Source organism: Megascapheus bottae, chromosome 3 (genome assembly GCF_031878675.1).
Source record: "Megascapheus bottae isolate mThoBot1 chromosome 3, mThoBot2.hap1, whole genome shotgun sequence".
NCBI classification, from domain to species: domain Eukaryota; kingdom Metazoa; phylum Chordata; class Mammalia; order Rodentia; family Geomyidae; genus Megascapheus; species Megascapheus bottae.
Window position 1 is genome coordinate 72,563,476 of NC_143511.1, and position 27,140 is coordinate 72,590,615.

The 27,140-nt window shown below is 41.9% G+C and overlaps 1 protein-coding gene and 1 pseudogene across 1 annotated transcript in view; one reads left to right on the forward strand and one right to left on the reverse strand.

Annotated features, from left to right (window-relative positions):
- The window catches only part of Susd1 (sushi domain containing 1), a 103,995-nt gene that overhangs the window by 23,611 nt on the left and 53,244 nt on the right, over positions 1-27,140 (reverse strand). The window contains exons 8-10 of the mRNA XM_090330434.1: positions 21,466-21,658; positions 7,651-7,742; positions 6,479-6,665 (exon numbers count right to left, since the gene is read on the reverse strand). Of these exons, the coding sequence (XP_090186560.1) occupies positions 6,479-6,665; positions 7,651-7,742; positions 21,466-21,658 (472 nt within the window). The remainder of the gene's footprint in view (positions 1-6,478; positions 6,666-7,650; positions 7,743-21,465; positions 21,659-27,140) is intronic.
- On the forward strand, positions 5,769-6,208 carry LOC150065791 (large ribosomal subunit protein eL31 pseudogene; annotated as a pseudogene).

Genomic DNA, 27,140 nt, shown 5'->3' on the forward strand with positions numbered 1-27,140 from the left:
AAACACCAGGGACAACAGCAAGGCCATGCTACTTCCAGCTTGTTCCCGGCCTACTGCCCTTTGCCAGGCTGGTATGCCCCTCAGGGGTTTAAAGGTGCCACTGGTGCTCTTTTCCGCAGCACATATACTAAAGGTGCCACTGGCATCTGGCTGCTTCAATCAACATGAGACTGGAAACTGGGTTCTTTGGCATAAACTCAGTAGACTTGTTCCAAGTAATCAGTAATCTTGACTGCTTTCCTTGTCTTCCAAGCTGTGGTTCTGGGATGCCATGGTCTACTTCCCATGAACCTCCTTCCTGATCTAAATTCCAGGAGATAAAAGACAAGCAAGGGATGGGTCCTATGCAGTCTGGAAAATGGTGGCCTTCCTCCCTGGGGGTGTGAGCGGGAATGGAAACTAAGGGCAATTTCAATCGTGGGCTTGGAGTAATGACAAAAGGATTTCTGGAGATTCTAGAAGAGAAATCTTTGAATAAGGAGAAAAGTATTCAGGGAGAAGTCTTTTAGATATTGGCCATGTTGTACAATCACAATTGAGATATAAGGTAGAAGTACGGGGAAGGCAGAAAAATAGGAGTACAGGAGCCCCAAAGAGATCCACACAAGTAGAGAATAAACTACCAGCCATGGACACCATTGCAAAAGGTCAGCAGAGCTGGGCACAGTGGCTCGTGCCTGTCATCCTAGCTACTCAAGAGACTGAGCTCTGAAGATCGCAGTTCAAAGCTAGCCTGTGCACTAAAGACTGTGAGACTCTTATCTCCAATTAATCACTAGAAAACAGGAAGTGGGGACTGTGGCGGTCACTTTGAACTGAAGAGCTGGGGGACAGTGTCCAGGCCCAGAGTTCGAGTCCCACAACCGACCAAAAAAAAAAAGGTGATCAGAAACTGGAACATTTGTAGAGAAGACAAATTGCCATGGAAGTTTAGCCTCATATCACCCACTAAAACAAATCCCAAGCAGGTGCTGGTGGCTCACCTTGGTAACTCTAGCTGCTCAGGAGGCTGAAACTAGGAAACTGATTCAAAGTCAGCTCCATCTCCAAAATAACTAGTGAAAAAGCCATTCTGGAGGTCTGACTTCACTAGTAGACCATCAAATCTGCTTAGTAAGAATGAGGCCCAGTTCTGCAGATCACCATAGGAAGGAAGGATTTCCTTTCCATGTTTCCTTCCCTTTTGCCTCCAGCATTCTTGGTTCCTAAACTCAAGATCCTCCCCCATCCACCCAGCCCCCCCTACATACACAGTACCACACTGTCTTCTCTCTGTTTCCCTGACTATTCCTATGCAATAAAGATTCTACCTAATATCTGGATGGTTAGACTCTGTAGACAAGGTATGAGTGTCTTGAATTTTTGTGATCCATATCTATACGAAAACTTAGCAAGGGGCCAGTGACTCACTTCTGTAATCTTAGCTAGTCAGGAAGCTGAAATCTAAGGCTCACAGCTCGAAGCAGGTCAGCCAGGAGAGCAGAAGTTCTTGAAACTTGTACCTCCAATTGATGAGCAAAAAGTCAGAAGTGAAGATGTAGCATCAAGTGGGAGAAAGCCCAGCCTTGAGCAGAAAAGCTAAGAGACAATGCTTAGATGCTAAATGTAGGCCCCTATACCAGCCCGCACACACAGGCACAATGAAAGTGTGTGTTTATTTTGCCTTTGCTCTTAAGAGGGGTGAAAACTATGAGCCTATTCTGAAGAATTCATTCCAATGAGCCACCAGAGGCCACAAACCAAAAGCCGGTGACAGGCTCCACCTCCCCACCCCCTCTTCCCAGTCACGGGACATTTGCCTCTGTCCCTCAGCCTCCTAGAACTTTCACTCTCCTCTGAGGTCAGGGAGTATTTAAAGCTCTTGTCTTCATCCTGTTCCTATCAGTAAGATCTGGTTTAATGGAAGGGGAATCCTGATGACTTTTCTTCTGGGAAATCAACAGCTCCATTTTCCAAGACTAAATCCTAAGCCTAACATTTCTGGTAAAATTCAACAATCAACAAGTTTTACAGAAACAAAGCCGTATCAGGCTTGGGAGAATCTGATCATATCAACATGTGACATTCTTTTCTTTCTCTTCCATAAAGGAAAAAAGGTTGTTTTTAAAAAAATAAATAAAGTCTTAACTTGAATTTTCATGGTTTTTTTTAGTTACAAATTCTCAAAAGTAAAGTTGGAAAAGAGTCTCAGACTTCAATAAACTTAACCAATGAGCCTGAACAACTCAACAGCGTCCCCTGGTGGTGATGAACACATGTGCGCTTGAGCTATGAGGGTATATTTAGCTAGAAAGAAGAGAGAAGGAAGTATCTCATCACCACAAAACCTTCAACTCCTAATTCAAATATGAAATGTTCATTGATAACAGAAATGTGATTCACCAAGAGCTAGAAGGCAAAGATTAAGAGGATCACAGTCAAGTGCTGGGGTTATAGGTATGTACCACATGCTCAGCTCACACTCTTTTTTAAAGGAACACACTGGCTGCTATCTGATCCTCTTAAAGTCATAGTGAGGACTGAGGCTGAGGTCTGAAGCAGCTGGGTGGCAATTAAGAGTAGAAAATGGCTACAGAAAGTCAGGCATGCTGATGCACGCACACTTGTAGTCCCTGTATTCTGGAGGCCAAATTAGAAGGATTGCAAATTCCAGGCCATCCTGAGATACAAAATGAGACCCTGTGGAAGAGGAAAAGAAGGAGGAAGAGGAGGAAGGGGAAGACAAAGGAGGAGCAGGAGGAGGAGGCGAAAGAGAGGGAAGAGGGGAGAAGAATCAGCTGCAGCACCTACTACAGACGTCCAATCAAGCTACTGCTTGGATCAAGCAAGTGGTTGAACTTAGAATATATTTTGGTAAGCAAGCTAATAGAATCTATTAGTGGATTAGAAATTTGAGAGTGGATAAGATCCCTGGCCATAAAGGAAATGCGGATAAAAACAGTAGGTCAGAATGGCCACCATCAAAAACAACAACCAGTGTTGGTGGCAATGCAAACTAGTGCAGCCACTATGGAAGGCAGCATAGAAGTTCCTCAAAAGACTAAAAATAGAGCCAGGCACCAGTGGTTCAAACCTGTATCCTAGCTACTCAGGAGGCTGAGATCTGAAAATCTGTTTGAAGCCAGTTTGGGCATATAAAACTGTGAGACTCTTCTCTCCAATTAACCAGCAAAAATCTGGAAGTGGAGGAATGACTGAAATGGTAGAGTACCAGCCTTAAATAAAAAAGCCAAGAGAAAGTATGAGACCCAGAATTCATGACCAAGTGCCAGTACACACACAAAAAATACCTAAGCTAAAACTATAACTATGATCTAGTGATAACATGCCTGGGCACGTATTCAAAAGATTACAATCAAGACACAATAAGGACACTTACACACTCATCTTCACTGCATACTATTCATAAAAGCCACTACAGAAATAGCCCAGGTGCCCGACAGCCTACAAAGGGATATTATAATACCATAAATGTGATGTTATATATCACATTATGTATTATATATGCAATGCAATACATATAATGGAACTGTATGCACCTATTAGAAAGAATAATATTATGTCATTTGCAGAGAAATGGAAACAAACTTGTATAGAGTGAAGTGAGTCTAGGCTAAGAGAAAAGGACATATCTGTGGAAGTTAGATCTAAAATGAACATATATGAAAATACTCACTGGGCTGTATGTAGACAAACATGACCAAACTTACTGCAGGACAGTATATGCAGAGTTAAATTTCCATAGCATGACCAATATGAACAATTAACAGCCATTTTAATAAAATGGCAATCAGGAAATGGGAAGTGAGATGGGAGAATGGAGAGGAAGGTTGGCAAAAGCACTCCTAATGCTCAGTGTCCAGATGTGAAAGTGATACTGGGAAAGGAGAGAAGGGCAGGGATGAAATATATGGGGGGAGACTCATCCTGATAAACTAAACATATAAATGGACATGCTAAATTGAAGCCCTTTGTAAAACTATTTGAAGATAATTAAAAAATTAAAATAGATTAGAGAGTAGATAGAATCAGGACTCTCTTGGTCTGAGCAGTTAATTGGGTGAATGCCTAACAGTTACTGATTACCTACACAGAAAATAGATGTGGGAGAAAGAGAAAGGTGAGAAATTAAAAATTATGTTCGGTTTGCTTATTGTGATCAACAGGGTATGTTTAAAAGACAGATGGACATTTGAGTTGGGTTCAGAAAAGAGACTGGAAGTAGACATGCACATTTGGAAATCCTCAGCAGATAGGAAATAAAGCCCTGAGATTAGGAGAGGTCACCTAGGCCAAAAGAATAGACAGTAGAAAGAGGGAAGAGGCAAGGTTGAAAAGAGATCAAGGAAAGTAGAGAAACTTTCAAAGAAGGCTAAAGGACAGGCTGTGGTGGCTCACACTTGTAATCTTAGTTTCTCAAGAGGCTGCAACCTGAGGATTGTGGCTTGACACAAGCCAACAACAACAACAAGAGTCTGTGAAGCTTTTATCTATAGGTAACCCACAAAAAGCTGGAAGTGGAGGCCTGGGTCATGTGGTAAAGCTCCATTCTTGAGAGGAAAAAGCCAAGTGAGAGGCCCTAAGCTTGTGCATACATGTGTGTGCACATGTGCATGCACACACACACACACACACACACACACACACATTCACAGAAAAGGTGCTACCAGAAGGAGCCAACATAAAGGTAAAGGTGTTTGAAGAAGGAATAATGTTAATGCTGTAGAGAGAAACATTTCCCATTGCATTTGACAAGACGGAGGTTGAAAGGAACCATTCCATATAGCAGTAACATACTTCCTCCCAAACGGAATGAGTTCAGCAGGAGGTGTGAACGAGAGCCCGGAGAGCCCGCACTACTCATATTTCTTTCAAGGAGTTTTAATGTCAAAGGAGGAAACATAACGAGAGAGGAACACAAGCTCTAGTCATTAACAAGGAAGCTTCCACAGAATGTTTGGCAGGCAGTGCTGTATGGGGAGTAACCACCCCTGAGGCAAGAAGGACAGATCCAGTGCCCAGATGAAGGCACGGCAGCTTTAGAAGTAGCAGGATAGGCCAGAACTGGTTGCTTACACCTGAAATACTAGCTACTCAGGAGGCTGAGATCTGAAGATTACAGTCCAAAACCAGCCTGGGCAGAAATGTCTTTGACATCTTTATCTCCAACTAAAACACCAAAAAGAGCTGGAAGTGGAGCTGTGGCTCAAGGGGTAGAGTGTTAATCTTAAGCAGAAAAGCTCAGGAACAGCATCCAGGTCCTGAGTTCAAGTCCCAGAATCAGTATGAAAGACAGGAAGGGGGAGGGAGAAAGGAGGAGGAAAGGAAAGAAGGGAGGGAGGGAAGGAGGGAGGGAAGGAAGGAAGGAAGGAAGGAAGGAAGGAAGGAAGGAAGGAAGGAAGGAAGGGAGGGAGAAGGAGGAAGAAGATGAGGAAGGAGGAAAGAAAGAGGAGGAGGAGGAAGAGGAAGACAAAGGAAAGATAGGGAGGAGGAGAAAATCTAGGTGAATACAGGAGATATGTGTGTAGAAAAATCCTCCCCTGATTACTCATAATTTCTCACTGAAATGAGTTTAATGTTCTAAGTACGATGTGGGTAGGAGGAGTAGAGTTCATAGATTTGAAAAGAACAGAGAAGAATGGTGGAGAGTGAATTTGTTAGGGGTCTATTCTGATATCGACCAGCATTCCCCCCAAGATTAACATATGTACTTGTACCAGAATGCCAATTTAACAGATCACCACAAAAAAAACCAACTAGAATCTTCCTTTCCAACTTGGGCCCGGCACAATGGCTCCTGCAAAGAAGGGTGGTGAGAAGAAGAAGGGCCATTCTGCCATCAACGAGGTGGTGACCCGAGAATACTCCATCAACATTCACAAGCGCATCCATGGAGTGGGCTTTACGAAGCGTGCTCCTCGTGCACTTGAAGAAATCCGGAAGTTTGCCATGAAGGAGATGGGAACTCCCGCTGTGCGCATCGATTCCAGGCTCAACAAAGCCGTCTGGGCCAAAGGAATGAGGAATGTTCCCTATCGGATCCGCATGCGCTTATCCAGAAAGCGCAATGAGGATGAAGACTCTCCAAACAAGCTCTACACCCTGGTAACCTACGTCCCCGTTACCACCTTCAAAAATCTACAGACCATCAATGTGGATGAGAAATAACCAGTGGGTGTCAAATAAAACTATAAAATTGTTAAAAAAAAAAAAAGAACTGGAATTTATTTCAAATCATTTAAATTGTGGATACTTTTCTTAAAGTATGAAATATTTCAACTGTTTTAAACATCTAGAAAAAAATTAACTAATGCCTATGTATATGCTACTTAGATTTAATTAACATTTTGTCCCCAGCATCTGGTCTCTCTCAAGTTCATTGAACAATGACAGAAAGGAACAATGTTTCTCTTTCTCCCCATCAATCAACAGCTCTGCGCTTCTGCTCCCCAGCCAAATGCTGTTATTCAAGATTTACCGGCTATCTGGGTTGTCAGGGAGATGACCACAGGGAGTTCGGAAGACAAAGCCTGGAGGCTGATACTGTAGTTGGTACCCGGATGCAGGTCCAGGCATACGGCAGGAGTTGGGCTGCTGGTAGTGATATTAAAGATCACTTCCTGGGCAAATTCCTCCTGATACCATCTCTGGCCCCAAATGTGCAACTGAAACATGAACACACAGAGACTCACTGACTTGAAAGGTTCTCAGTGTCTCAATACCTATACTCTGGATGTAGGTTTACAAGGCTTCTCTCTCCTGTAAAGTTTCTGTAAAAAGTAAACTGCAGTGGTGAGCAAATACTAAAGTTGTAATGCCATACCTGTTGGGATTATAATATTATGTGGATTATGAAATACATTTTTAAATAAAAGGGCATTGAAAACTGAGGCTTCATATTGGCAATTTAGCTTCTCCTTATTTTTATATACCCCTCGTGGAAGGCTTTTGGGAACACTTGGGGAACAAGGCCAAAGAACATTTTCCTGGAAAGAACTTTAAAAATCTCAAGTCAGCAGGGCCTGCGCTGGGACATTCCCAGTGTCTGGTGGATGTCGGGAAGGCTGGCCTGGGATGCATGCCCATCAACCTAGTTTCTTGGGATGCTGAGAGCAAGCGGACCAAGGTTGCAAGCAAGTCCCAGAGAAAAGAGGATAAGGTGACTCCATCTCAACAGAAGAAGCTGGACAGGGTGGCAACATCTCATCCCAGCTACAGTGGGAAGCCTACATAGGTGAATGGGATCTGGGCACGCACCTAGACTCTGGCTAGAGGCATGGTTCAGTGGTATCGTACCTGCCTAGCAACCATAAGGCCCTGTGTTCAAACCCAGTGCCACACACACACACACACACACACACACACACACACACACAGAGAGAAAGTCAAGTATCCTGACTTTCCATGGAGACAGCCAAGTGCAGGCTACACCAGGGCTCATGAACTGAAAAACTCATGGCTTTCTCCCCTGTTCTTAAGGTTTCTGTCTTCTAATACTTAGCATATGCTGCTGTTTTCTTGCTTCTGATTGCAACTGTCACCCTAAAGATTTATGCACAGCCAATGGAGTAATGTTTAGACTTGCTGATAATCATTAAACCCCAATACAAGACAAGCCATCTACAAATAAAGGAATTTTCAGTAACTTACTAAGTACATCTCTTCTATATAGGCTGTCTTCATGCTTCTCCAGCTCAAGCAGGTTTCATTAAATATTGAAACATTACTGATGATCTGTTTTACTGCAAGGGGAAAGAGTGAGAAATCAACACAAATCACCGACTTTCTATTAAACCATTTGTCAAGGATAAGCATTGGCACTGGATGAGCTCAGTATTGGATGCCAGTGTTAAGGCTTGAACTCTGGGCCTCATGCTCTTGCTTGGCTATTTTGCTCAAGGCTAGCACTCTACCATAAGCTCTACTTCTCTGCTTTTTGGTGATTAATTGGAGGTTAAGAGTCTCTTGGTTTTCCTGACCAGACTGGCTTCTTATCTTGATCCTGAGATCTTAGCCTCCTGAGTAGCTAGGTTTACAGGCATGGCCACCAGTGCCTACCCCAGCAATATTTTTATTTAGAATTAATAGCAGTTTTCAAGAAACACCACTTTCATATTTAGGAAGATCAGACCTGATGAAAGACTTAAGAGCCAGGGACATTCAGTCAGAGGATTCCTCTCAGACATGAAGTCCATTCACTGTAAAGTCCCTCATTTTTCTATGTCTAAATTAAAGCATGTTGTCTGGGGCTTTAGACATCCTGATTGATACCAGAAAATTCCAGCTGGAAATCCTGATCTAAGAGGTGTATCTCAGTGCAGAATTGCTCCTTGAAGAACTAAAACAAGGTATTTTAAGCAGGCAAACATCTCATGATGGCTCTCGTGGATGGGATTTTCCATATTGCTTATGATCCAAAAAGCATTTCTTGGCATCTGCTCTGTTTCAAGGCAATTGATTTAAAGGTGAGTCTAGTTCTAAAAAGTAACAAATTTTATTGAATAGGCATGGCCTTCAACCTTTCCGGACTACATATTCAAGCCTCTACTATGAGAAAGGAGTGATCCCTGTCCCCAAACTAGAAGTAATGGCAGACTCGCTCGTAAGGTCCATAGGAACACTGGGATGCTGAGTGATTCATAAGACAACTCCCGAAGCACCTGAAGGGAGGAAGAGCCCATGGGAAGCAACACAGTGTTTTGCAAAACTCCCGGCCTGACAGGTTTTTATGAACGAGGCTAAGCTGGTAGGCATGATCCCTCTGTACGAACTGAGCATCTTTACACAGAGGAAAAACTGGCTCCACAGGTCAGGTCTGCAATTCAAATACTGCAAATAGAGCAGATGAGGGCATACAGGGGGTGAATGTACAGCTGGGTATAGAATGCTGGGTAGAGAACAGGGATGTGGGGGGTGGGGGGAGGGAAATGGGGACCAAGACATGAGAAAGGGTATCAATGTCTGTGAAGAAATGCACCTTCTATCTGGTGAATATTATGTAACCCTTCTATTAATTACAATAAAAAATATATGTGAAAAAAAAAGAAAAGCAATGCTGGAGGTTTCACAATTCCAGACTTCAAACTTGACTAATAGATTTCATTATAGGATAACAAAAATAGTTTGATACTGGCAGAAAAACAGACCTGAAGACCAGTGGAACAGATCAAAAGACCCAGTGATGAACCCATATGCTTTCAGCTATATGATTTTTGACCAAGGAGCTAAAAATATATGTTAGAATAAAAAGCATGTTTTATACACACACACACACACACACACACACACACACACACAAGAACATGGACATGGAGATTAGGAGCAGAGATTCAGGGGACCTTCATGGTTCTGAATCATGCATAATACACTATCTAATACTATTAATAATTTAATACTATTGATAATATGACATGCTATTTATAATAGTATATATATATTATTATTATACTACTTACAGTATTGAAGAATTTCAGATTACACAAAAAGTAGAAAGTTTCCTAATTCATTCAAAGTGATGAGATCATCCAAAATGCCCGAGCCACACTGGGATGGCAGGAGGAATCACTGGCATGCTGTGTCAGGCTCCCCGTCGTGCACATACCCAAATCCAAACCTCAGCAGCACCCACACAAGTCAGCACTACATTCAGTTAATAATACACTAGAACTAAGATAGACTGTTTTTGTTTGTTTGTTTTTTTGGCCAGTCCTGGGGCTTGAACACAGGGTAGCCTTGAGCTTTTTCAAGGCCAGAGCTCTATCACTTGATTCACAACACCACTTACAGCTTTTTCTGTGTATGTGGTACCAAGGAATCAAACCCAGGGCTTTGTGAATACTAGGCAAGTACTCTATCACTAGGACAAACTCCTGGCCTGGAAAGGCTTACTCTTGGATACTTATTAGGAAAGGCTAGGAATAGGTTAACTGAGAGAAAGCCTGTGGTTTCTTTTATGATCACAATGCTTAACAGATTTAACATGTATTCCTGATTTAAAATCTTACTCAACCAGATCTTTATAGAGACTCTTTAATTTACTAGTACTTATTAGAAGCTATCCAAGTCAGCCTTGAGACAAGGAAGCAACTTCTTATAAAGAGGACACAAGTGGCTGCCTGGAGTTGCAGCCACTAATTGGCACTGAGGATGATAAGCCAGATGATGTAGAAAAGGAGACGAGAAAACAGTGAGCTATGAAGGCCAAAAACAAAGAGACAAATTTTGTGACTTCCAGTAAATCTTAGTCAACTAGAAAAGAAAAAGGAAATTGCTTGGAAACTAATACAAATAGCAAGTACTAGGCAAAATGCACAGTACACAAATACAAAAATAATCTATTTTCTTCATATCTACATGAAAAAAGGATGATATTCTGAATAATGACACCCCAAAGATGTCTACATCCTAGTCCCTGGAACCTGTGACTATGTTACTATCCAGAGCAGAAGAACTTGATAAAGGTGATTATGATTGAGAGATTAGCCTAGATCGAATGGAAATACAATCTTCCTTACAGAGAAAGAGAGACAAGAAAATCAAGGTACAGAATGATGGCATCAGCCTGGGCATTGTGTTTCACATGTGTAATCCTAGCAGAAACAGAAGGGCCAAGAGTTTCAGAATAGCCTGGGCCATCAAAAAAAGGAAGGAACAAGAAGTCAGGCATTGATGGCTATGCTCATAATCCTGCACATGTACACAAAGGAAGAAAAGAGGAAGGGAAAGAAGGAGGGAGGAACGGAGGAGGGGAAGATAAAGGAAAGCAGAGGTTGAAGTGATAGCTTACAAAGATGGAAGGTGGGGCCACAAGCTAAGAAATAAAGGCACGCTTCAGAAACCAGAAGTCATGAGAAAATGGGGTCTCCTTCATGCTCAAACATCTAGGCCTCCTGACACCTTAGCTGTAGTCATGTGAAATTGATTCCAGACTTCTGATTTCTGGAACTATATAGTAGTCAACTTGTGTTGTTTCAAGCCCTATGACTGTCAAACCAGCAAGTCAAAAGTAATACAAGTAATGAAATACAACAGAGAAATTAAAAGATCCTCATTCAATACAGAGGAAACCAGAAGTAAACTTCCAATAATCAGAAACATCAAAAACATACATGCAAGGTTTTTTTTCTTTCTTTCTTTCTTTCAACTGGGCTGAGGGGCACACCAGACTGAGGCTTGACTTCAGGGCTTCCAATTTCCTAGGTAGGCCTCCCTACCACTTTAGTCACATCCTCAGCCCTTTTTGTTTTCTTTATTTTCCAGATTGTCTTGTACCTGTTGCAAGATGATGTATGACCAACTCTCCCTGTTGTGATCCTGGGATTAGAAAAGTACATCACCCCACCTAGTTTATTTATTGAGATGCGAGGCTCTTACGTGTGTGTGTGTGTGTGTGTGTGTGTGTGTGTGTGTGTTTGAACTGGCCTCCAACTATTAATTTTCATCATTTGAGTAGCTGGGATTACAAGTATGAGCCACTGTACCCAACTGTAAGCTTTTAAAGAACATAAAAGAAAACAATAGAGAGAGAAATGCCATGTACGAGTATAATCTGCTTCCAATGGGAATTGTAGTAGCCCTTCACAGAACCTGGCAAGTTCACTCAATCATTCAGTGGCTATTTTTTAAGTTCTTCCTTTGGGAGCTAAGTTTGATAAGGTGCTAAAGGAGGAAGCCCACTGCCCTGCTGGAGCATGGTGAGAGATGAAGAACGTGGAGAAGGGAAGGCTGGGGAAGCAACATGTGAGCAGAGACTGGCAGAAGGAGTGAGTCACCACAGGCTGGAGGAAGAGGAGTCAAATGGAGGGAACCACAGGGCAAACGTCCCAGAACAGAAGCCAGGCTGGCACACAGAGAGAGCAGATGTCAGTGATTAGTACTGAGCTCATTTGGGAAGATGAATGAGAAGAGAAAGAACCAGACATAATACCTACTATAAAACCAGAGCCGTGTTGCTCAACTTCCTTTCTTCTAGGCTCTGTCATACGTCTTTTCAGACATTTTCCTTCATTGTTCATCTTGCCCCTATCAGATTTGAATACCCTAGATATGCTTGTATGTCTATGAATCATCACAAAAAATAAATGTTTTTAACCCATCAGGAACCAACTTTTGCTGGGCACCATGGCTCTTGCCTATAATTCTAGCTAAGTCAGGAGGCTATGATCTAAGAATTGTGGTTCAAGGGCCAGAAGTTTGGCCTAGAGTGTTTGCCTAGCATGCATGAAGACCCGGGTTCAGTTCCTTGGTACCACATACATAGCAAAGGCTGGAATTGTGCTGTGGCTCAAGTAGTAGAGCACTAGCCTTGAGAAAGCCTAAGGAGAGTGCCCAGCCCCTGAGTTCAAGCTCCAGGACTAGCAAACAAAACAAAACAGAATTGTGGTTCAAAAGTAACCTGGGCATACATGGGTACTAGTGGCACACTGTAATCCTGGCCACTCGGAGGCTGAAATCTAAGGATTGAGGTTTGTGAGAGTCTTATCCCCAATTAACCACCAGAAAACTGGAAGTGGACCATGGCTTAAGTGGTAGAGCACTAGCCTTGTGCTGAAAAGCTTGGGGACAGTGCTCAGGCCCAGAGTTCAAGCCCCATGACCAAACTGTAGAGACTCTCATTTCCATTTAGCCAAGAAAAATAAATAATAAGCTGGAACTGGAAGCATTACTCAATGATGGTGCTAGAGCTTGAAGCCCTGAGTTCAAGCCCCCAGTACTGGCACAAAGGAAAAAGGAAAAGGTTTTTGCTTTGTTTCTTTGCCTCCTTCTGGAAGATCTTCTATCTGAAATAAAATCACTTTGAGAATACAATACTACGCTACGTTACTAGCAAATAATAAACAAACTGCTCAATAAAACAGAGCAGAGTAAAAGCCAGAGATAGATCTCCATGATCCTTTAAATCACTGGGAAAATGTATTAGTTGGGAAATAGTTATCCATGTGGATGAGTAATATTAGGTTCTTACCTTAATAAAAAAAAAAAAAATGGGGGCCAGGAGTTTGGCCTAGTGGTTAAAGTGCTTGCCTAGCATGCATGAAGACCCGGGTTCGATTCCTCAGTACCACATACATAGAAAAAAGCCGGAAGTGGTGCTGAGGCTCAAGTGGTAGAGCTCTAGCCTTGAGAAAGTCCAAGGACAGTGCTCAGGCCCTGAGCTCAAGCCCAGGACTGGCAAAAAAAAAAAAATGATTCTAGGGGCCTGGAGCGTGGCCTAGTGGTAGCATGCTTGCCTAGCATGCATGAAGCTTTGGGTTCGATTCCCTAGAACCACATACACAGAAAAGGCCAGAAGTGGCTCAACTGGCAGAGTGTTAGTCATGGGCACAAAGTGTCCTAGGACAGTGCCCAGGCCCTGAGTGCAAGCCTGAGAATTGGCAAAAAAAAAAAAAAAATGGAGATTACACGCAAAAAGTGATTCCTAGCAGAACTGTAAAAAGGCTTTCAAAAATCCAAAAGCTCTGAGTTAAAACAAGATAAAGTTTCACACTCATTAGAGCAGCACAGGTGATCACCCCAGTGTTTGTAGGAGTGGGGACAGGCCTTCCTCTTCTCCTAGGGTGTAAACTGATACAATCGTTGAAGAGAATTTATTAGAACCCTCATCTTGGCCTTTCTACTCCTACCACTCAGTGCTACAGAATAATTCTACCCAAGAATGCAAAAAGCAGATATATTGAATTCAGTCTAAGATGTCATTCTTATAAGAAGCAACAGTATATTGCATTAAAAAAAGAAAAATCCTCTTGAATACTTGTTTGTTAAACATGTCATTTGAAATATGATGTAACAATCAATGTTAATAAATTCTCTAATTAAAAAAAGAAAAATCCTCTTATGTAACTGTAATCCCTTTGAACATCACCTTTATATTAATTTAATTTTTTTTTTGGTCATGGGACTTGAACTCGGGCTTGGGCATTGTCCCTGAGCTCTTCAGCTCAAGGTTACCACTCTATCCCTTGAACCACAGTGTCACTTCTGGTTTTCTGGTGACTGCTTGGAGATAAGAGTCTCACAGACTTTTTAGTGCCTGGGCTGGCTTTGAAATAATTTAAAATTAAAACATTTAATTTTTGGTGCTGTGGCTCAAGTGGCAGAGTGCTAGCCTTGAGCACAAAGAGGCTCAGGGACAGCACCCAGGCCCTGTCTTCAAGCCCCACAATCAAAAAACAAAACAAAGCAAAAATAAGAAGAAGAAAGAAAGAATAATCTTGCCAAATAAACTGCCACCATTGTTTTTACTCTCGGAGAATTGTTGTTGTTGTTGTTATTTTTGTTCTTGTGTCAACATTGGGGTTTAGCACTTACTGGGCAGCTACCCTACCACCTGAACCAGGCCTCTAGCACTCTTTGCTCTGATTGCTTTTGAGATAGGGTTTCACATTTTCCCCAGTGAACTGCAATCATCCCATTTCTGCTTGCTGCCATATCTGACATGACAGGCACATGTCACTAAACCCAGCCTTTCTTTTTAAGATGGGTATGGTTAACGTGTGTGTGCGTGTGTGTGTGTGTGTGTGTGTGTGTGTGTGTGTGTGTGTGTGTGTGTGTCATTGTGGCATGCACTTTGAGGCAGGGTCCAATCAACTTTTCCTCAGGGTAGCCTAAAACCACCATTCTCCCAATCTCAGCCTCCTGAGTATTCAGCCTCCAGAATAGCTAGGGGTTGCTTAAGAGTTGAGGAGAGGATCTCACAAAAGGAGTTAATACATAAACTGAATGAAAGAAGGAGAGGATTGATTCTAAAGAGAAGAAACTGGAGGAAGACATGTAGCTAGAAAAGTTAGCACTTGGTCAGGAGTTTGGCCTAGTGATAGAGTGCTTGCCTAGCATGCACAAAGACCCAGGTTTGATTTCTCGGTACCACATACATAGAAAAAAGCTGGAAGTAGTGCTGAGGCTCAAGTGGTAGAGCTCTCACCCTGAGAAAGACCAAGGACAGTGCTCAAGCCCTGGCAAAAAAAAAAAAAAAAAGAAAAAGAAAGAAAAAAGAAAAGTTAGTTTTAACAATGTATTACAGATCAGAGTTCTAATCAGATTAAGGATGACAGCAACCCCTGAAACTGAAATCTTAACCAGAAATCTTCTAAAATATTCTCCAAGCCAACAAGAAGAGCAAATGAAATATCATAAAGGCTGGGCAGACTGAGCTCATTCCTATAATCCTAGCTACTCAAGAGGGACAATCACAGTTTCAGACATAAACATGAGACCGTATTTCAGTCAACACATTTGGACCCTTAGCTACATGAGGAGTGTAAATTGCAGCCCAGTCTGGCTATACCAGAGAGGCTATTTGAAAAACAACAGAGGCAAAAGGGTCTGAGAATGTGGCTCATTTGGTACAGTGCCTATTTATCAGGGACAAAGCCACAGGTCAACCTCCAATACCACCAAAGACAAACAACCATCACCATCAACAACAACCAAGAAAGATGTTCTCAAACCTGCAAAAGAGAGAACACAAGAAAAAGAAAATCTTAAACACAAAGTAACATTAAGTAGGAAAATAAATACTGTACCATAGTGGAGTAGAACTCTCTCTCAAGTTCCCACAAGTCTTTGGTGGGAGATCTAAACATGTGAAAGAGCACACGCAATCAGAAGGCCTTTAAGTGAGGACGATCCTCCTAGAATGAGGAAGTTAACACTTGAAGACAAGGAGCAAGAGACCTGGTGGGCAGTCAGAACTCTGATTATAGGGCAAGCATAAAAGTCCACAAGATATCAGGAAGCAATTTAGTGGTCACTGCCTCTGGGAAAGAAAAAGTTGAGGCGAGAGTAGCAAGAGCTCTTGAGGACTAAGTAGTGATGGTTAAATACAGGGTCCTATAATGCAGAAGAGGACTAAACACTAAAGAAGACACAATTTATCCCCAGCTTTAACTAAACATCAACAACAAAAACAGCAGATCCTTCAAAGCAACTGCAGTTCACTTGATGACAGAAGAGGGCGCTCGTTACCTAGACATCTAATTACCCATTAATTTTGTCTGCAGTAGTAATAGAAAGGCAGTTTTCATTTAAAAATAAAAATATAATTAAAGACTTTCAGCTTCAGAAACACTACATTTAAAAAAAAACAAAAAAAACACAAACTAGAGGGAGAAACTAACAATAAATGTAACTATCAATTGAGGGTAAAAGGAAACATCTTGATTCAGTAAAATTAGAACACACACACACACACACACACACACACACACATACAAATGGATACAAGGTAGTGAAGAAATGGAACAGAAATTATTAAGCTCTTAAAATAAGTAAAGGGGTAAAAGAAAAAAATCAGAAAATAAAGATTAAATTTCTTGATGCCTAAAGAATAGATTAGGGCCAAGTAATTATAGCTCAAGCCTATAATCTCAGTTACCTAGAAACAAAAACTTGGAGCCCAGCCAAGCCCAAGTCCCTAGTGATTCTCGCCTGTAATTCTATCTACCTAGGAGGTGAGCTCTGAAGATCATGGTTCAATGAGGCTCTTATCTCCAATAAATTACTCAAAAAAAAAAAAAGTGGGAAGTGGTGCTGTGGCTCAAATGTAGAGTGCTAACTCTACATGGGACAGTGCCAGGGTCCTGAGTTCAATCCCCAAGACCCCTCCCCACCCCTTGCAAAAAAAAAAAAAGCGGGGGAAGGATTGCAGTTCAAAGCCAGCCTGGAAAGGAAAATTAGCAAGACCCTAGGTATTGCAAAGAATAAGTCTGGAATAGTAGTTCACTCCTGCAAACACAAGTGGGAAGCATAGGTAGAAGAATCTTAGTTCAAAACTAGCTTGGGCGAAAAACATGAGATCCTATCTTGAAAAAGTTACCTAAAGTGAAAAAGAACTGGAAGTATGGCTGAAGTGCTTGAGTATTCTAACAAGAATAAGGCCCTGCATTCACATCTCAATATTGGCAAAAAGAAAAAGACGAGATTACAATAAGATTTGATAAGGATCAATGAAGAAATACCCTACCTAAAAAGTGTGTGTGTGTGTGCTGGCATCAGGGCTAAAACTTAGTGCCTTGCATTCTCACTAAGCTGGCTCAGAGACAGCACTCAGGCCAAGCGTTCAAGCCCCAGGACTTGCACAAACCAAAACTTTATTTAAAAAAAAAACAAACTCAATTGAGAACATACATGAACTAAGATGTGTATGTGTGTGTGTCTGGGTGTCTGGGTGTCTGTGTGCGTGCATGCGTATGTGTCCTGTTTAGTTTTTTCACTCAAGGCTGACACTCTACCCCTTGAGCCACATCTTCACTCCCAGCATTTTGCTAGTTAGTTGGAGGTAAAATAATTCCGTTATTCATCTACCCAGGATAGCTTTGAGCCACAATCCTCAGATCCTAAGTAGCATGGATTATACATGTGAGCCATTGGCACCTGGGTCCTGCATTTTTATATCCAGCCAAACTGTCTTTTAAGGTTCAAAGCTCAAGTCTAACCATACAAAATCTCAAGGAGGGGCAGGGAACGTAGCCTAGTGGTGGAGTGCTTGCCCAGCATGCACGAAGCCCTAGGTTTGATTCCTCAGTACCACATACCCAGAAAAAGCCAGAAGTGGCCCTGTGGCTCAAGTGGCAGAATGCTAGCCTTCAGCAAAAAGTGCCCAAGGACTGCCCAGGCCCTGAGTTCAAGCCCCAGAAATGGGAAAAACAAAAACCTCAGGGAATACTCTACTCCTGAGAAACTAGAAGATGATCTTCAACCAAAAGATAACTGGAGGAGCCCTAGTAAAGGGACTGATTATTAACCTGTAGCTCTAATAGTCAAGGCAAGATATAAGAATAATATATATATATATATATATATATAGTATAGGTTCTGATAAAATAGAAATAACACAGCTGAAAACTTGGAAGAGAAAGAACAGAGAAAAAAGAAAATAGAATAAGCTAATTGAATGATATACCTGCAGCATATCAAAATTAAAGCTTGTGACCCCAAACTGGCAAGTAGTGTTAAAGTTTAACAAAAAACAGGAAGCATTTTTAAAATATAAAAACAAATGTAGCTGGGCATGGTGGCCCACGCCTGTAATCCTAGCTACTCAGGAGGCTAAGATCTGAGGATCAAGATTCAAAGCCAGCCTGGACACTAAAGGACCTGAGACTTGTATCTCTAATTAACCTCTAGAAAATGGGAAGTGGGGCCTGGCTCAAGGGTAGAGTGGTAGCCTTGAGCTGAAGAGCTCAGGGACAGTGCCCAGGCCGACTGAGTTCAAGACCCATGACCCACAAAACAAAAACAAACAACAAAATGTAACACAATAAAGAAAGCACATCACCCAGAAAAAGAACTAGTATATAATACACGTACTACCTATAATATAAAATAACAGAATATGATTAAGTCAAACATCAGTCCTACCAATAACTGTAAACGGACTTTAGCTAGCTATTAAAAAGATTTCCATATGATCTTCCAATGAAAGACTCAACTATATTCTGTGTCCAAGAAGGACACCTAGAATCAGGCAGGCCAAAGATGGAGTGACAGGCAATCTTATAGCCAATAGACACCACGAGGAATCAGAGTCACAATCATGATGGAAGGCAAAGGAAGATTCAAGTTGAAACCACTGAAATGGCAAAGAAGAAAATTTTAAGGGTAAAAGCTACCATTCATAGCCACAATCTCATGCAAAGCATGAGGAAAAGAAATTATCAATAATGGAAAAAATTGTAGGGAGATGAATTCTTCTACTCACTAACTGAGCAGATTCACACAATTCCCTTGGCTCAGTTACCTGGGCTCAACTTTCCAACAGAGAGGGCAGCCACGGTCAGGCACAAGTTCTTGTTATTCAACTAGTAACCCATAACAACTGCTCCCTGGAGACACAGGAGAGTAAACAGTCTCAAGTATAATGAATTCCAAACCTTTGTCCAATCACAATTTGGCAGAAACAATATTTAGAGAGCACTGCTTGAAAGAAATGGACTCCGATCATATTCTAAACAATCAAAATAACCAAGAGCATGGCTTATTATATACAATAAGCCACATGGAGGGCAATATAAAAATAGTATTTTAAACTCCTTGAAAAATTATACATATATACAATATATCAGATAACAAGGTGAAATATTGTAACAATATGAGATAACCAAGGGACAGCAGAGGAGATGAGAGATAACATAGTACTTTAAGGACTACAAAATGTACTATGTTATTTCTCTTCTCTTTTGTTGCCCTTTGGTTAATCTCATGTTGTTGCAGTGCCTGACTTTGTTACCTGATATATTTGTATATATGTTTATTTGAAATAGGGAAGAGGAGGGGGGAAAACAAGATAATTGGAAGGAGGTGGGGGGAAAGAAATGACGACAGAAACATGAGAAGGGGTATCAATGTGTGAGAAGTAATGTACCTTCTATCTGGTGAATATAACTCTAACCCCTCTATACATTACAATAAAAAAGAATTTAAAAAACCATTTTGTATATTTAATATTAGTGTAATAAATTACAAGGGAAAGATTGATAGATTAGACTACATAGAAATTAAAACAACCATGTGAAACATACATTAAAACTAAAAAGAATGTGATTCTTATCTCCAATTAACCATTATAAAAACAGGAAGTAGGGCTGAGGATCAAGGAGTAGGGAAGTATCCTTGAGGGGACAGAGCCCAGGACCAGAGTTCAATCCCCATGACCCACAAAAAACAAACAAACAACCTGCTGGGCATGGCAGTGGAGTGTGGATCAGAGGAAGAGGACTTGCCTAGCAAGTATGACACACTGAGTTCAATCCTCCGTACTGAGAGAGAAAGAAGAGGAGAGAACGACAGACACAGAGAAAGGCCAGGGCCAGTGACTCACACCTGTAATCCTGTAATCCTAGCTCCTCAGGAGGTTGAGATATGAGGATTGCAATTCAAAGCCAGCCTGGGTAGAAAAGTCTGTGATAATTTTTTGCCAGTCCTAGGCTAGGCTTGAGCTCAGGGCCTGAGCACTATCCTTGAGCTTTCTCAAGGCTCTACCACTTGGTCCATAGCACCACTTCTGGCTTTTTTCTATGTATGTGGGTACCAAGGAATCAAACCCAGGTATTTGTGCATGCTAGGCAAGCACTCTACCACTAGGCCAAACTCCTGGCCCCAAGTCTGTGAGACTCTTATCTCCAATTAACCATCAGAAAACTGGAAGTAGAGGTGTGGCTCAAAGTGGTAGAGTTCTAGCCCTAGGCAAAAGAGCTCAGGGACATTGTCCAGGCTCTGAGTTCAAGCCAGGAAGGAAGAAAAGAAGGAAGGGAGGGAGGGAGGAAGGGAGGGAGGGAGAAAGAGAAAGAGAAGGAAAAAGAGAAAGAGAAAAGGAGGGAGGAAGGGATAAAGGGGAAAGTGGAAAAGTAGGAGGGGAAGCAAAAGGGAAGGGAAATGGAAGGGATAAAGTTGAAGCAACCTAAAAGCAATTTGAATGTCTTTCCTTACATTGACTCCTGCATTGATAATGGGCCTTTTTGTTCTACCCCTAACAATATAGGAGTCAATTAGTTTGTTCAAGTGTGTTAGAAGGTGCCTCTTACCTGTCTTCTCATTTCCATAAAGGAAAGAATCATTCCTGACTCAGTCCTCAAGAAAGAGCAAAATATAAGATTTACTGAATAATGGTATGCTCCCATTTCTTTGGTCACATTCCCTAGTGATTAGAATTCATACATTACAGTCCATCAAACAAGAAGCAGATGCCTGCTCTCTTCAACCTGCCTGGGCTCAAGTGTGTGCTTCCTGTATCTCCAATCCAAGACATAATCATGACAGACTACTCCCTGTCCTCTCCTCTACTGCTCAGCCTGAGATTGGATGGATAAGCCAGGCAAGGCTTCCTTGCACACACTATCGCCCACAGAGTGAAACCTGCTCATCCAATGTAGCCTTCACTAGGGCTGGAAGAAGTTCCTGGGAACTTGCCCACACGAATGAGAGAGGAAAATAAGGGAAGGGGAGGGGAAACTTTTCATCCCTTCCACTAGGTACAGGGAGGTAAGGAATGGACACAACTGGCTTCCCTGTGACTTCCACAAAAGGGCCATCATGAAACCCCTGGCTTCCATGAGAGAAGTGAGTCAATGTGCTCACTCACAGCCCCACCTTGAGGCTTCTTGGTCTACTGATACTCGAGGAGGATTACATTTCAATCTCCTGGAAACTGGTTCTAGTTGAATAGCCATAAGAAATAGAGCTGTGTAAAATGAAGGAAAAGAGAGAAGACCTACTAGAATTCTCAGTCTTGGACTATCAGAGATCTAAAATAAAACAAAAGGGGTACAGGTGGGGGTATACCACCTATTCTTCATCTAAACTTTCTATAGCCAGACTTCTGGAGGGAACGGACTAACTGGCCAGTGACTCCAGATGAAGCTGGTAGTCCATTAGATCTAGATTCCAAAGCTTCTGTCTCCCACCCTTACCTTCCTCTGCACTGCACTGTTGAATTCACATAGAAGGAAAGAGAAACGCATGGATACCCACCTGTTTGTGCGGTTGTCATAGTTATCTGCACAGAGTGGCGCTCGGGAGGCTCCAGTCCCGTGATATTCACTGTGTAATCAGTGGCTGGGTACAGAGCCAAGCACACTTCCGGTGCACGTTCCTGGGTCGTCAGGTTAAATGAAGTTGCATGATAAAAGCTCTCCAGATACCACCTTTGGCCTCGGACTTCAAACTGGCATGAGATTCAGAGACAATGTTACATTAACTTTTCTGCTGGCTTACAGATGTCTAGACTCTATGCAAAATGGAAATAGAGTGTAAAGTTCTTTCTATTTATGTTCACCCTCTTAGAATTCTTTTTTTCACACAATAGCAAGCTGTTTTAGCTATTCCCTTCCATTTCCTTTCCAACCATGTATATGACTAACATTGAATGGCATTCACTAATGAATCTCAGATGAATAAATACATCTTCAATGAATAAAATGTTAGTTTCAAGTAATCCTTTGACACCTGGTTAAGGGAAAGAGATTGCACTGCAGCTATTGGGTAAAATTCTGTCTGTTTCCTCAGAGAAGCTTCCCAGTGCAAAGCACTCCTCTTTCTGAGGACAAACCCAGCACATGCACTGGAAGCAACAATGCAATGGGACTTCACTGGACTCTTCCCATGAGAACCCGGTAAGAGAACTGTTGGAGTGAACATACACACTGCTAACTCAATTGTACTCAACTCCTGCCAGTCAAGCAGCAAACACTAGAAGCTACATTGGAAACACTTTCATGAGGATCCCAGAAGGGCTGTGTGACCAGCTCTTGATGTGCATGTGATCTGGTGACAAGCATGTATATATCCCTTCCATTGATCATTGTGTCATTGGCCAGACCATCTTTCTTTTCTTTTGTCCTTCTCTGACTTTTTGTTGTTGTTGTTGGGGTAATGTATAGAGGGATTAAAGTTACATTCTCCGGTTAGTAGGTTAGGTGCATTACTTCTCATACATTGATACCCCTTCTCAAGTTTTTGTCCCATTTCCCACCCCCACCCCCCTCCAGTCATCTTGTTTTCCCCATTCTCTTTCCTATTTCAAATAAACAAACATATAAACAATATACCATGTAACAAAGTCAGATACAGAAACAATATGAGATTAACCAAAGGGCAAAAAGAGAAGAGAAATAACATAGTACATTAAGAACAACAATCACACAAGATAAAGCTTTTGTTTCCTAGAGATCCTTTCACTTAGCCTCATTCTATATGACCTTTCTACCTAGGTTTTGAGCTATTGTAATCCTCTGCTATGAGAGTCCTGGATGTGTACTAATTATTACAAATGAGGGAAACCATTGAGCCTATGTTTCTTCTCTGACTTTTTTTTTCTTGTCTTTTTTTCTTTTTTTCCAGATATTTTTATTGTAATTAATAGAAGGGTTACATTATACCACCACATAGAAGGTGCATTACTTCACAAATATTGATACCTTTTCTCATGTCTTGGTCCCCATTTCCCTCCCTCCACCCCCGCCCCTCATCTTGTTTTCCCCCCTTCCCTATCCTATTTCAAATAACCAAATAAACATATATACAATATATCAGATAACAAGGTGAAATACTGTAACAATATGAGATAACCAAGGGACAGCAAAAGAGATGAGAGATAGCATAATACATTAACGACAACAATCACTCATTATATGGCTTTTGTTTCTATATCCTAGAGCTCCTTTCATTTAGGTCATACTATATGGCCTTATGTACTGAGGTTTTGCTCCATTGTAAATCTCTGCCTGGAGAGCCCAAGGTTTCTCCTGATTATGACAAATGAGGGAAACCATTAAGCCTATGTCCCTTTGAGTCTGGCTTACTTCACTTAATATGATTTTTTTCTAAGTCTTTCCATTTCCTTACAAATGGGGTGATGTCATTCTTCCTGACAGCAGCATAGAATTCCATTGTGTATAAATACCACATCTTGTTGATCCACTCATCAACTGAGGGGCATTTGGGTTGGTTCCATATCTTTGCTATGGTAAACAGTGCTGCAATGAACATCATTGTGCTAGTGGCTTTAGTATGTCCTTGTTTCTGGATGATTGGGTAAATGCCAAGTAGTGGAATTGCTGGGTTGTAGGGGAGCTCTAATGTTTAGTCTTTTGAGGAACTGCCATACTGCTTTCCATAGTGGTTAAATGCCCATTCTCTCCACTCCTCTTTAACATAGTCTTAGAATTCCTAGGCAGAGCAATAAGGCAATAAGCAAGCATAAAGGGGATCCAAATAGGGAAAGAGGAAGTAAAACTCTCTCTCTTTGTAGATGATATGATTCTGTATTTAAAGAACCTTATAGACTCCACTCCCAAGCTGCTTGAGCTGATTTAAAACTTTGGCAAGGTAGCAGGATATAAAATTAACCCTCAAAAATCAATGGCCTTCCTATATGCCAACAATGAGAGGAACAAGATGACAATCAGGAAAGCAACTCCTTTTGCAATAGCCTCAAAGAAAATAAAGTACTAGGAATTAACTAAGAATGTAAAGGACCTTTTTGATGAAAATTTTAAAACCCAGAAAAAGGAAATTAAAGCAGAACTGAGGAAATGGAAAAACGTCCCATGCTCCTGGATTGGAAGAATTAACATCATGAAAATGGCAATCTTGCCAAGGGCTATCTACAAATTCAACACAATACTCATCAATATGCCAACATCATTCTTTAAAGAAATAGAAGAGGCAATCCAAAATTTCATATGGAATAATAAAAGACCCTGTATAGAAAAAACAATTCTTAGCAGAAAGAATAGCACAGGAGGAATTTCAACAGCAAACTTTAGATTCTATTACAGAGCTATAGTGACCAAAACAGCTTGTTACTGGCACAAGAACAGGCCTGAAGACCAATGGAATAGAACTGAGGACCCAGATATTAACCCACAGACCTATGGCCACCTAATCTTTGATAAGGGAGCCAAAACAATAGAATGGAAGAAAGACAGCCTCTTCAACAAGTTGTGCTGACAGAACTGGTTAAGCACCTGCAGAAAACTAAAGTTGAATCCTTCTTTGTCACCCTGAACCAGGATTAACTCCAAATGGATCAAAAACCTGTAGGTAAAAGAAGATACACTGAAAACTTTACAAGAAGGAATAGGAGATATACTAGGTCTCCTTGGCACAAGTCAAAACTTTCTTAATAAGGACCCAGAAGGGGCCGGGAGTTTGGCCTAGTGGTTAAAGTGCTTGCCTAGCATGCATGAAGACCCGGGTTCGATTCCTCGGTACCACATACATAGAAAAAAAAAAAAAGCCGGAAGTGGTGCTGAGCCTCAAGTGGTAGAGCTCTAGCCTTGAGAAAGTCCAAGGACAGTGCTCAGGCCCTGAGCTCAAGCCCAGGACTGGCAAAAAAAAAAAAAAAAAAAAAAAAAAGGACCCAGAAACACAACAAATCAGAGAAAGTCTGGATAAGTAGGACTGCATTAGACTGCAGAGCTTCTGTATGGCAAATTACCTAGAAAGCCTACAGAGAGGGAGAAGGTCTTCACTAACCATACAACAGACAAAGGCCTCATATCTAAACTATATCAACAGCTCAAAAAATTGAATCAGGGCCCAGGAGTTTGGCCTAGCGGTTAAAGTGCTTGCCTAGCATGCACAAAGACCAGGGTTCGATTCCTCGGTATCCCACATACACAACCAAGCCGGAAGTGGCAGAGGCGAGACACAACCAAGCCGGAAGTGGCAGAGACGAGACTGCAAAACAAGCGACAGAGAGCGAAAGCAAGCAAGCAGAGCCCAACCGAGTGGTGGCCAGAGCGAGCGGGGCCGGAGCGAGCAGGGCCGGAGCAAGCAGGGCCGGAGCGTGCGGGAGCGAGCCGAGCCAGAGCCAGCGAGGCCGGAGCGAGCGGGGCCGGAGGGAGCAGGGCCGGAGCGTGCGGGAGCGAGCCGAGCCAGAGCCAGTGAGGCCGGAGCGAGCGGGGCCGGAGCGAGCGGGGCCAGAAAGAGAAGGGGGCCAAAAAAAAAAAAAAAAAAAATTGAATCACTCCAAAACTAATCTCCAAAGAAACAACCATCCCATTAAAAGATGGGCCAAAGACTTAAAGACAGTCTTCTCTGAAGAAGAAATAAGAATGGCTTATAGATACATGAAGAAATGCTCGACATCTCTGGCCATAAAAGAAATGCAAATCAAAACAACTCTAAGATTCCACCTCATTCCAGTTAGAATGGCCAGGATCAAGAAATCTAATAACAACCGATGCTGGCGGGGATGTGGCCAGGAGGGATCGCTACCAGACCATCTTTCCTACTCCTCATCACAGTCACTCACTGAGCCTTCCTAACAATTGGTTCCTAAAGATTTTTCTTTCCCTCAACTCCTTGATTTCTCTTGGATACCTTGTGTCTACATACACAAGCCATCAAAACTGGTCCTTTGCATTCCTTGTGCTCTATGCTATGAGCTCAGTCTTGGATTATAATATTACTTTACTCCCTTTCAGCTAGCCCAAACTACTGCCACATACCAGACTGTCATCATCTGAGCAGCTACTGCAAAGAGCTGTGTGCATTCACAATTCTTGAGTACTGATTACTAGCAAGGTGTGTGTTCATGCACATCCTCTTAAGCAACTCTTTCTGTGAGTTTTTTTGCTCAAGGCTAACACTTTACCACTTTGAGCCACAGCACCACTTCTGGTTTGCTGGTGGCTATTTGGAGATAAGAGTCTCACAGACTTTCCTACCAGAGCTGGCTTTGAATGGCAATCCTCAGATCTCAGCCTCCTGAGCAGTTAGGATTACAAGTGTGAGCCACTAGTGCCTGGCTTATGTAAGCCATTTTTGAATGTTCATTTCTTTCCAGTAGATTTAAGAGAATTCCACATGTTCCATTTATCTTTATCTAACATATATAAAATAAAACATTTTTTCCAATTTTACTTACTTATCACCTTAGCCAGAGAGTTAATTGTCCCAGAACTAGTTGCAGAATAAGACATACTTTCTCTATAGGTTGGAAAAATCAATCATCTTTATCTCATATCAAATTATTTGCATCCTTGAATGTGTATCTAGCCCCAATGAGTCTAATATGGAAATTTGAAAGTCAAGCCTGCTTCAAAGACATCAGTGGCGACAGGCGTGGTGGCTCACACCTGTAATCCTATTCAGGAGGATGAGATCTGAGGATTGAGGTTCAAAGCCAGCCTGGGCACTAAAGTCTGTAAGACTCTTATCTCCAACCAGAAACTACCAGACTCTTAACCACCAGAAAACTGGAAGTGGTGCTGTGACTCAAGGGGTAGGGTGGTAGCCTTGAGCTGAAGAAATCAGGGACAGCACCCTGGCCCAGAATTCAAGTCCCACAACCGACCAAAAAACATTCATCAGTGACAGGGCTGGGAATATAGCTCCAGTGGTAAAGTGGCTACCTAACATGTAGGAGGCCCTGGGTTTAATCCCCACCAACATAAAATCATTATCATCGTCGTCATTAACACATCATCATCCCTCAGTGACTTCATGAAGATATCAAAATAAAATCCATTTTTTTTTACCAGTGCTGGGGCTTGAACTCAGGGCCTGAACATTGTCTTTGAGCTTTCTCAAGGCCAGAGCTCTACGACTTGAGCCATAGCACCACTTCCAGCTTTTTCTATGTATATGGTACCGAGAAATGGAACATGGGTCTTTGTGCATACTAGGCAAGCACTCTA